General features: G+C 48.2%; 1 protein-coding gene across 3 annotated transcripts in view; it reads left to right on the forward strand.

Annotated features, from left to right (window-relative positions):
- The window catches only part of CACNA1H (calcium voltage-gated channel subunit alpha1 H), a 606,200-nt gene that overhangs the window by 538,455 nt on the left and 55,192 nt on the right, over nt 1-12,553 (forward strand). For all 3 annotated transcript variants that reach the window (XM_073648442.1, XM_073648440.1, XM_073648441.1), the window contains exons 22-24: nt 263-389; nt 1,864-1,989; nt 7,980-8,069. In XM_073648442.1, coding sequence (XP_073504543.1) covers nt 263-389; nt 1,864-1,989; nt 7,980-8,069 — 343 coding nt within the window. The remainder of the gene's footprint in view (nt 1-262; nt 390-1,863; nt 1,990-7,979; nt 8,070-12,553) is intronic.

Genomic DNA, 12,553 nt, shown 5'->3' on the forward strand with positions numbered 1-12,553 from the left:
AAGGATACGCACATTGCCGGTTGATGGAAATAACATGTAGGACTCTACGAGTAGATGAGAGGAGACCAGACATAAACAGTCAACAGAGGAGAAAGTAAAATGTACATTAATGTACTCAGCGAAAAATCCCCAAATATCACAAAATAGAAGTGATCATTACATTGTCTCCTCCTTGTATGTGTCATATAACTTGACATCAGTTTTGGGGGTTTCACTTCAGAGTCTTGGTTCTGACCACCTTCTCTTTGTGTTTTCACCTCAGGGTCATCAGCAGAGCGCCGGGGCTGAAATTAGTGGTGGAAACGTTGATTTCTTCTCTTCGACCTATCGGGAATATAGTCCTTATCTGCTGTGCTTTTTTCATAATTTTTGGGATTTTGGGAGTTCAGGTATTTAACGTAATGAGACTTGTCATTGCTGTAATAGGAGTTTTTTATATTGTGGTGTGTGTCATGTGTGTTTGGACTCATTGATGTACTCGGAGAACTACTGTAATATTGACCAGCATATTTTGGATTGAATCCACCAACTTTCTAAAGTCACCTACAGATACACCTTTCCCATACCATACTATACTGAGAGCTCCACTATAGTTACATGCCACCTAAATCACATTTACATCACCTAAACAATACTAAGATACACCCAAATCTACCCACAAGATCCTCACTAACCATACCTAGATCTATACCTAGACCAACTTGAACTATAGCTAGAGCTATCCACTATATACCAAGATCCACCAGAACCATACTTAGATCCACATAAACAAAGACAAGATCTTGTATACCAAAACCACAGTCAGATAAACATAAATCATGTCAAGGTACACAAAAAAATCAAAGTTAGATCCACCTAAACCATACCAAGATCCACCAATGCCATACTTAGATCCTCCTAAACAATGGCAAGCCCTGTATCAAAATACCGAAAATGGCTTGTTGTTGGCATTCAGAACTTGGTCCACCAAAGCCATACTTAGATCCTCCTAAACATTGACTAGCTCCATCAAAACCAGGTTTACAGCCACGTAAACAATACTAAGATCGCCCAAGCCTACCCACAAGATCCTCCAAAAGCACTCCACACTTTCTTTACCTAAATCCACAAAACCATAACTAGATGTATGCCTAGATCTACTCAAACTATAGCTGGAGCTATCCACTGTATGCCAAGATCCACCAGAACCTTACCTAGATCCAGCTAAACCAGGACAAGGTGTACTAGTATCATCATCTCAAGGTCCTCTAAAGCATACTTAGAACCTCCTAAACAATTACAAAATCACAGTTAGATCTACTTAAAAAATAACAAAGTCCACCAAACCATAGGTAGATCCACCTAAATCATACCAAGGTCCACCAAAGCCACACCTAGTTCCACCCAAACTATGACAAGGTCCTCTAAAACCATAGTTAGATCCATCTAAACCATACCAAAGTGTTCAAAATACATGGATCCACCTAAATCTTACTAAAGTTCATAAAAGCCATACTTTTACCCACCTAAACAATGATAAGGTCATCCACGTAAACCATATCATGGTTTGCCGAAACCATAAAGACATGCTCTTTTCTGGCCTAGCTCCAACTTAGTCATATTATGCTTAAGAGAATCATGCCAATATTAGCTCAATCCATACTGTGTCCACCCAAAGCCATACCTTGACCAACCAAACCCGATCTATACAATATACCTTACTGTAGCTGTACTGCATTCAGAGCCAAACCTTGATCCATGTAGCTCTACCAAGATCCCATCAAATCATCCCTAGATCCACAAGGTCATACTCATTTCCACTTCAAGCATAGTCTTCCCTCTTTCATCAGTGACCTATCTGACCTCTGATTATCTTTTTTGCAGCTTTTCAAAGGCAAATTCTATTCCTGCGAGGGTCCAGACATCCGCAACGTCACCAACAGATCCGAATGCACAGGGCCACGCAATAAGTGGGTGAGGCGCAAATACAACTTCGATAACCTCGGTCAGGTAAGTGAGCAAGTCATCGTCTTTCTCAACTAAACAAAAGTACCTATAAATCATGCTTGTGACGCGCCCCCTGGGCCAGTGCTGTTAGGGATACCCGGAGCCGGATCAGATGGGGGTTGTAGTCTCCGAGTGGCTGTGACCCGGTCCGTGCCCAGGGTGTCAAACTCAGTGTGTGGCAGTCCTTATGATGTTACTAGATGTTCTTTTGTGTCGACTACGCCACCCGTTGAATTGCGGTCACTACGGCCGCCGCTGCAGCAGGGTCCGCTGAGGCTGATGGTGTTGGTGCAGCTTAGGTAGTATAACCCCCAACGGGAGGGGTATAGCCTCAGGGGGTCAGGTGCAGAGGATGGTGGTTGTGGAAGTGCAGGGATGGTGGTAATGAGAGTCAGAGTCGGGTTGTGCAGTTCAGGGTTCTTTACTTACTGCAGATGTTCCGGTCACTCCGGCCTTGAGTGACCACCTGAGCCGTGCTGCGTCCACCAGGTCCTGGACTCGGCCAACCCCCAAGCAGTTCTGGAGCGTGGTTCTGAGCTCCCTTTCTGTCCTGTCCTCGTCTCTGGCCTTCCCCACCAGGGATCCACCTATGTCCGGCTCCCTCGGGCCTTCTGTTGGTAACCCTTGACTCTGGGTTCCCTGACCCTACGCGTGGTCTGCCTTCCGGGTGGATATGGTGGGTGGCCGTGGCAGATGCTGCCCACGGCCTCCGGTCTCTGGCTGAGGTATGCTGTAGCCCCCACCAGTTTGGGATCCGGTACCCTGTTGCCAACTCTTCACCCTGTGATTGTATTTGGGTTCTCAGAGTTCCTTCTTTCTCCCCCTCTGGGTCTTTCTTTCTCTCCTCTCTCACCCTGGGCCTGGGGCTGCTCTGCTCCTCTGCTTTCTTCCACTGCTCTGCAAAGTCTGATGTCTCACTGACTTCTCACAGACTGACTGTGGCTGACTGACTGTGGCTGACTGACCCTGATCTTAGATGGTGCCCACCTTAAATACTCCCTCTATGTGTGAGCTCAGGTGACCAGCACCCAATGAGCTCCTAACTTTACCCAGGCTGCTCCCCCTATCTGCCCCTACACTACTGGGATGTACCACCCCCCTCCCACTCCAGCCAAGGACAGACTCGATCGTACCTGCACATTTCTAAGTGGGAGTACCGTTGGTCTGCCCTCCGGAAATGGGATGTGTGTAGTGCATGCAGCTGACTGAGCTCAGTTCCACACTCCATCCTTACCCGGGAGTGGAATACCACACCTCTGGGTTGAGGTGCAATACCCCTGTAGCAGCCGAATCCTCAGGGTGCTACATTCCCCCCTGGTAAATCACAGCACGTCCTCGGGCTGTAAGATATAAACAACATCCAAAACATACAATTTTTTTTCATAAACATAAACATATAAACATATAAAACATATAAAACATCATATATATCAGCATAAACTTTTCATATAAACATTCTTGTCTTCTGGTTCCTCCGGTCACGGTGCAACTTGTGACCGGGTAAAGTGCGACAGTCTCTTTTAGTAAAAACAACAGTTTCCTATAAAACCGGTAGGGGGCGCTTTAGGAAGCGCAACTATATACAAGGGGATATGGCCGCTCTCAGTCCTCGGCCAGGTATTAGGGAGGATTGACCGCTCTCAGTCCTCGGTCAGTGGGAATAGGGACACACGGGGTTAACAGTTCACTCTTGTCTGGTCCCAACGGGGACTATGTTTTTAACTAGAACAGTTCTTATACCCTGACGGGTAACTATATACAGTCTCTCTCTACCGTACTTCAGCGACGGCGTCCTCCTGCTCTTTCTTGTTGGTTGGTTTCAGTTTCAGACCCGTCCGGGTCCTCTTGCTCCTCCTCACACCGCAGCTCCTCCTCCGTCAGGCGATGCACATGGAGGGCGTAGGGTCCTTTGGCACACTTGTGCCGGGTGAAGGTGACCTCGACCTCTAAATACAGGTCACGTCCTCTGTGTCCCTCCGGTAGGTGGGACTCAACGTCTCTTCTTGTCACGAAGACGTCGCCTGGGGTGCGGTGATCTCGGATGAAGCCCCACCCGTGCTGCATATTAAACTTGATCACAGTCCCGGTGGAAAGGGGACCATGAGCTGCACGGGGACTCCTCCTGGCCCGGCTCTTCTGCTCCGCGCTCTTTATTTGGGCTTGTTGTTCCCGGACCCGCCTCTCTCTCCGCTCCCTCTCAAAGACCTCGAGCTGCTGCCGGCAGCACTCTGCACGCTCCGCTGCAGCTGCCCGGGTCTCCTGAGTGAACCCCATGAGATCTTCTCCGGTGGGGTCCCACTCAAACTGTGCCTCCTCTAGCGGGGGCGAGATCCTCTTTATGGGCTTTGGAGCCGGGATCAGGGGTTCGTCTAGGGGTCTCTCTTTCCGGAGTCGAGGATGGTGAAACTCCGGTGGCCATATGAAGGGCTGCCCATCCGGGCACGTATGTTGGGCGAACAGATCTTCTCCCAGATGCGGCACTCTTGGTTTTATGGGCGCGGTGGTGGTGGCGCCCGGGTTGCCCAGGCCTTGCGACCAGGCTTGGGGCACCTTGAAAGTAAAGGGCACCGTAAGGACGGCGGCGCCCTGGGCTACTTGGCCCTGCGACCAGGCCGGTGGCTCCGCGGAGGTAGGGGGCGCTGTTGGTATTGCGGCGCCCGGGGGTACTAGGCCCTGCGACCAGGCTGGTGGTACTTCCTGCTTGGTCACGCTCGGGGTCGAGGCGTGTGACGTCACAGGGGTCGCGGCTCCCGTTTGAGGCCTAGTCTGCGGCAGTGACGTTGCAGCGACGGGCACGGCAGGGGATACTTCGGGCTCTGCGACGGGGAGCTGGGGCAGATACGCGGTTTCCCGGTTTGGGGTAGAGACGTCCCCTTTACCTGCCTCCTTTCGTTCGGCTCCCTTCTCGGCGCCGTCTCCGGCCTTCAGTCCTCCTGCGCCATCCTCAGAGGCGGTCTGTCTCCTCGTCTCGGGTGGCGTGCTCCGCTGACGGGCTCTTGTCTGTTGGGCCATCTCTCGGCTCCACTCCGCTAACGTCTCTCGCTGCACCCGGGCCATCCTCCGTGCGAGGCCCTCCAGCGCAGTCTGTGCACACTCCCGATCTCGGGGGAGCTGTGCCAGGACCTCCACTAAGCCTAGTGGGGTCGTTGCTTCTAGCAGGCTCCTGACCAACGGGTCGGTGCTGCTCTGCTCTCCTCTCGTTGTCTCCAGCAGGCCTTCTGGAGTGGCGACCGGCAACAGGCTCCTGACCACTGGGTCGGTGCTGCCTGGAGTGGCGGCCCGCATCAGGCTCCTGACCGCTGGGTCGGTGCTGCCTGGCTCTCCCTCCATCTCCGGGTAGGCTCTTTCTGGACTCTCTTCCAGACGTCTTGTCTCCGGGTGCGCTCTCTCCAGACTGCTCCAGGCGACACCCATCTTTGTTCTCTTCTTCTGTCTCCGCCCACATCGAGGGTGGTCCCGGGGCAACTTTGTGATTGTCAGTTCCAGGGGCAGTTCTCTTACGCTGATGGACACTTCCAGCATCACAGTCTCTGTTGGTGGGCGCGGTTTCCGATTTTGGCGCCATTCTTCGACCTGGCCCACGATGGGAGGTGGCCTCTTGCCACCCTCTGGCACGCCCATAATGGCGTCCGCTCTTCCAAGGCGGGAAATCTTCGGAAATGGCGGGAATCGTCTCTCAGTGGCGGGAAACTCCATGGATGGCGGGAAAAAGCTGCAAATGGCGGACAACCGGCGGGAAACGACCTGTGATGGGGTCCGTTGGCAGGGACCCTCCGGAACCGGCGGGAGACTTCTTTTTAAGGTAACGATGTACTTTTCTTCAGGCACGCAGTACCCAGTTGTTGCGGGCACGTTATCCTGCCGACTACGCCAAAGTTGACGCGCCCCCTGGGCCAGTGCTGTTAGGGATACCCGGAGCCGGATCAGATGGGGGTTGTAGTCTCCGAGTGGCTGTGACCCGGTCCGTGCCCAGGGTGTCAAACTCAGTGTGTGGCAGTCCTTATGATGTTACTAGATGTTCTTTTGTGTCGACTACACCACCCGTTGAATTGCGGTCACTACGGCCGCCGCTGCAGCAGGGTCCGCTGAGGCTGATGGTGTTGGTGCAGCTTAGGTAGTATAACCCCCAACGGGAGGGGTATAGCCTCAGGGGGTCAGGTGCAGAGGATGGTGGTTGTGGAAGTGCAGGGATGATGGTAATGAGAGTCAGAGTCGGGTTGTGCAGTTCAGGGTTCTTTACTTACTGCAGATGTTCCGGTCACTCCGGCCTTGAGTGACCACCTGAGCCGTGCTGCGTCCACCAGGTCCTGGACTCGGCCAACCCCCAAGCAGTTCTGGAGCGTGGTTCTGAGCTCCCTTTCTGTCCTGTCCTCGTCTCTGGCCTTCCCCACCAGGGATCCACCTATGTCCGGCTCCCTCGGGCCTTCTGTTGGTAACCCTTGACTCTGGGTTCCCTGACCCTACGCGTGGTCTGCCTTCCGGGTGGATATGGTGGGTGGCCGTGGCAGATGCTGCCCACGGCCTCCGGTCTCTGGCTGAGGTATGCTGTAGCCCCCACCAGTTTGGGATCCGGTACCCTGTTGCCAACTCTTCACCCTGTGATTGTATTTGGGTTCTCAGAGTTCCTTCTTTCTCCCCCTCTGGGTCTTTCTTTCTCTCCTCTCTCACTCTGGGCCTGGGGCTGCTCTGCTCCTCTGCTTTCTTCCACTGCTCTGCAAAGTCTGATGTCTCACTGACTTCTCACAGACTGACTGTGGCTGACTGACTGTGGCTGACTGACCCTGATCTTAGATGGTGCCCACCTTAAATACTCCCTCTATGTGTGAGCTCAGGTGACCAGCACCCAATGAGCTCCTAACTTTACCCAGGCTGCTCCCCCTATCTGCCCCTACACTACTGGGATGTACCACCCCCCTCCCACTCCAGCCAAGGACAGACTCGATCGTACCTGCACATTTCTAAGTGGGAGTACCGTTGGTCTGCCCTCCGGAAATGGGATGTGTGTAGTGCATGCAGCTGACTGAGCTCAGTTCCACACTCCATCCTTACCCGGGAGTGGAATACCACACCTCTGGGTTGAGGTGCAATACCCCTGTAGCAGCCGAATCCTCAGGGTGCTACACTTGCAAAGTCTTCAGAAATGTTCGCAAGGTTCTCGGGCAAATTGGAGACCTCCCAAATTCCGGGTAGTTGGAAAATCTCTTAGAGATACAGGAACTTTCAGAATCCTTCAGAAAGCAGCCCCACTTTATTGTTTGTGGTGACGGGATTCTTCTTTATCCAACTAGACCCCGGAGGCCCACCTGAGGACCCACCAGCGGGAAACTGCTCTGTACAGTTGCAGTCCTTTTTACTGCTGGGCCCATGTTACGTACCTTGATGCTGTCAGTCGTGTTTTTAAAATACCATTATCATTATACCAACATATACACCAGGGTGAGATATTGGGCTTGGGTGGAGTGTTTGGGTCAGTCGTTGGCCTTTTCGCTCAGGTAGATACCACAATATGGTGACTTTGTTCCAGGCTTGGATCATTATTGGGGAACAGCTCAGATTCATGCAGCTTAATAATAATGGATCCTAGTCAAGTTGCAAGAATACTATTAATCTTACAATTAGACAGAGGGGCTCGCTCCGTTACTCATTAGTACCCCACTATCCTATCACAAGGTGCCGAGGGGCTTCTGTGGCAGTTTGGGGCCTAATCAAGGTCCAGAAGTCTACTGTCTTTGTGCCGGGTGTACCCCTATCATGTCTTCATGCCCTAATGGGCAGCTCCTCTAATTCATTACATATAAATCTCAGAACTGTTCAGTTTATTTAGATATTTCTAAGAAGAACAAACCATAGGGATGGCAGGTGTCTGTTATCGTACTCCAGCTGTCATGGCCGGCAGCATCTCCTAATGACGGCGCCGTAACCTTAAGTAGTAAAATAATGATTCCATACCACTAATTGCTGACATCCGGTCTTGGGTTCTCGTTTCTCTTTAGGCCCTCATGTCACTTTTTGTTCTATCATCCAAAGATGGTTGGGTGAACATCATGTACGACGGGCTGGACGCAGTTGCCACCAATGTACAGGTAACTAGAAGTTTTCATTTTTGATAGTATCATGAATACTAGAAGTCTTCTCAGACCTGGAGAAGAGCATCTCGCCGGCCTTTTTTGTAGATATGAAAGTCCATGGTGACATCTAATGTCCTCATTATTTACTGCAAGTCAATATAGCTGGTCAAGTCTAAGGGTATGTGCACACGTTCAGCGCTTGCAGCATAAAAATCTGTTGGCAGGAAAAACGCTGCGTGCAATATGCTCCTTTTCGCTTGTGTTTTTGATGTGTTTTTTTCCCCCCTATTCATTTGGGTGAAAAACAAAGCAAAAAAGCTAAAAGCATTGACATTCTGTAGATATGAATCTGCTTCAAACCTGCAAAGACAAATAAGCAGCACTTTGCTGGAAATGTAAAACGCTGCATTTTTTCATGGCAAAAAGACGCGCAGGGAAAATATGCAAAGTGTGAACATACCCTAAGTCTAATAATTTCATAAATTTCATTAATGCATTTTACATATGAAGCTGTGCTCATGGAATGCACACAAAACCGGAATAATGCACACATGCACACAGTGATGTCACAGTACAGGGATAGTACACACAGTGATGTCACAGAACAGGGATAATACACACAGTGATGTCACAGTACAGGGATAGTACACACAGTGATGTCACAGTACAGGGATAATACACACAGTGATGTCACAGTACAGAGATAATACACACAGTGATGTCACAGTACAGAGATATTACACACAGTGATGTCACAGAACAGGGATAATACACACAGTGATGTCACAGAACAGGAATAATACACACAGTGATGTCACAGTACAGGGATAGTACACACAGTGATGTCACAGTACAGGGATTATACACAGTGATGTTATAGTACCGGGATAATACACACAGTGATGTCACAGTACAGAGATAATACACACCGTGATGTCACAGTACAGGGATAATACACACAGTGATGTCACAGTACAGAGATAATACACACAGTGATGTCATAGTACAGGGATAATACACACAGTGATGTCACAGTACAGGGATAATACACACAGTGATGTCACAGTGCAGGGATAATACACACCGTGATGTCACAGTACAGGGATAATACACACCGTGATGTCACAGTACAGGGATAATACACACAGTGATGTCACAGTACAGGGATAATACACACCGTGATGTCACAGTACAGGGATAATACACACAGTGATGTCACAGTACAGGGATAATACACACAGTGATGTCACAGTACAGAGATAATACGCACCGTGATGTCACAGTACAGGGATAATACACACAGTGATGTCACAGTACAGAGATAATACACACAGTGATATCACAGTACAGGGATAATACACACAGTGATGTCACAATACAGGGATAATACACACCGTGATGTCACAGTACAGGGATAATACACACCGTGATGTCACAGTACAGGGATAATACACACAGTGATGTCACAGTACAGGGATAATACACACCGTGATGTCACAGTACAGGGATAATACACACCGTGATGTCACAGTACAGGGATAATACACACCGTGATGTCACAGTACAGGGATAATACACACAGTGATGTCACAGTACAGGGATAATACACACCGTGATGTCACAGTACAGGGATAATACACACCGTGATGTCACAGTACAGGGATAATACACACAGTGATGTCACAGTACAGGGATAATACACACCGTGATGTCACAGTACAGGGATAATACACACAGTGATGTCACAGTACAGGGATAATACACACAGTGATGTCACAGTACAGAGATAATACACACCGTGATGTCACAGTACAGGGATAATACACACAGTGATGTCACAGTACAGAGATAATACACACAGTGATATCACAGTACAGGGATAATACACACAGTGATGTCACAGTACAGGGATAATACACACAGTGATGTCACAGAACAGGGATAATACACACAGTGATGTCACAGTACAGGGATAGTACACACAGTGATGTCACAGTACAGGGATTATACACAGTGATGTTACAGTACCGGGATAATACACACAGTGATGTCACAGTACAGAGATAATACACACCGTGATGTCACAGTACAGGGATAATACACAAAGTGATGTCACAGTACAGAGATAATACACACCGTGATGTCACAGTACAGGGATAATACACAAAGTGATGTCACAGTACAGAGATAATACACACAGTGATGTCATAGTACAGGGATAATACACACAGTGATGTCACAGTACAGGGATAATACACACAGTGATGTCACAGTGCAGGGATAATACACACCGTGATGTCACAGTACAGGGATAATACACACCGTGATGTCACAGTACAGGGATAATACACACAGTGATGTCACAGTACAGGGATAGTACACACAGTGATGTCACAGTACAGGGATTATACACAGTGATGTTACAGTACCGGGATAATACACACAGTGATGTCACAGTACAGAGATAATACACACCGTGATGTCACAGTACAGGGATAATACACAAAGTGATGTCACAGTACAGAGATAATACACACCGTGATGTCACAGTACAGGGATAATACACAAAGTGATGTCACAGTACAGAGATAATACACACAGTGATGTCATAGTACAGGGATAATACACACAGTGATGTCACAGTACAGGGATAATACACACAGTGATGTCACAGTGCAGGGATAATACACACCGTGATGTCACAGTACAGGGATAATACACACCGTGATGTCACAGTACAGGGATAATACACACAGTGATGTCACAGTACAGGGATAATACACACCGTGATGTCACAGTACAGGGATAATACACACAGTGATGTCACAGTACAGGGATAATACACACAGTGATGTCACAGTACAGAGATAATACACACCGTGATGTCACAGTACAGGGATAATACACACAGTGATGTCACAGTACAGAGATAATACACACAGTGATGTCACAGTACAGAGATAATACACACAGTGATATCACAGTACAGGGATAATACACACAGTGATGTCACAATACAGGGATAATACACACAGTGATGTCACAGTACAGGGATAATACACACAGTGATGTCACAGTACAGGGATAATACACGCAGTGATGTCACAGTACAGGGATAATACACACAGTGATGTCACAGTACAGAGGTAATACACACAGTGATGTCACAGTACAGAGATAATACACACAGTGATGTCACAGTACAGAGATAATACACACAGTGATATCACAGTACAGGGATAATACACACAGTGATGTCACAATACAGGGATAATACACACCGTGATGTCACAGTACATCGATAATACACGCAGTGATGTCACAGTACGGGGATAATACACGCAGTGATGTCACAGTACAGGGATAATACACACAGTGATGTCACAGTACAGAGGTAATACACACAGTGATGTCACAGTACAGAGATAATACACACAGTGATGTCACAGTACAGGGATAATACACACAGTGATGTCACAGTACAGAGGTAATACACACAGTGATGTCACAGTACAGAGATAATACACACAGTGATGTCACAGTACAGGGATAATACACACTGTGATGTCACAGTACAGGGATAATACACACTGTGATGTCACAGTACAGGGATAATACACACAGTGATGTCACAGTACAGGGATAATACACACAGTGATGTCACAGTATAGAGATAATACACACAGTGATATCACAGTACAGGGATAATACACACAGTGATGTCACAGTACAGGGATAATACACACTATGATGTCACAGTACAGGAATAATACACACAGTGATGTCACAGTACAGGGGTAATATACACAGTGATGTCACAGTACAGGGATAATACACACAGTGATGTCACAGTACAGGGGTAATACACACAGTGATGTCACAGTACAGAGATAATACACACAGTGATGTCACAGTACAGGGGTAATATACACAGTGATGTCACAGTACAGGGATAATACAAACAGTGATGTCACAGTACAGGGATAATACACACAGTGATGTCACAGTACAGGGATAATACACACTGTGATGTCACAGTACAGGGATAATACACACAGTGATGTCACAGTACAGGGGTAATATACACAGTGATGTCACAGTACAGAGATAATACACACAGTGATGTCACAGTACAGGGGTAATATACACAGTGATGTCACAGTACAGGGATAATACACACAGTGATGTCACAGTACAGGGATAATACACACAGTGATGTCACAGTACAGGGGTAATATACACAGTGATGTCACAGTACAGAGATAATACACACAGTGATGTCACGGTACAGGGGTAATATACACAGTGATGTCACAGTACAGGGATAATACACACAGTGATGTCACAGTACAGGGATAATACACACTGTGATGTCACAGTACAGGGATAATACACACAGTGATATCACAGTACAGGGGTAATATACACAGTGATGTCACAGTACAGAGATAATACACACAGTGATGTCACAGTACAGGGGTAATATACACAGTGATGTC

The sequence above is a fragment of the Phyllobates terribilis genome, unplaced genomic scaffold, assembly GCF_046119375.1.
Source record: "Phyllobates terribilis strain yellow unplaced genomic scaffold, ASM4611937v1 Scaffold_9__5_contigs__length_417890890, whole genome shotgun sequence".
NCBI lineage: Eukaryota > Metazoa > Chordata > Amphibia > Anura > Dendrobatidae > Phyllobates > Phyllobates terribilis.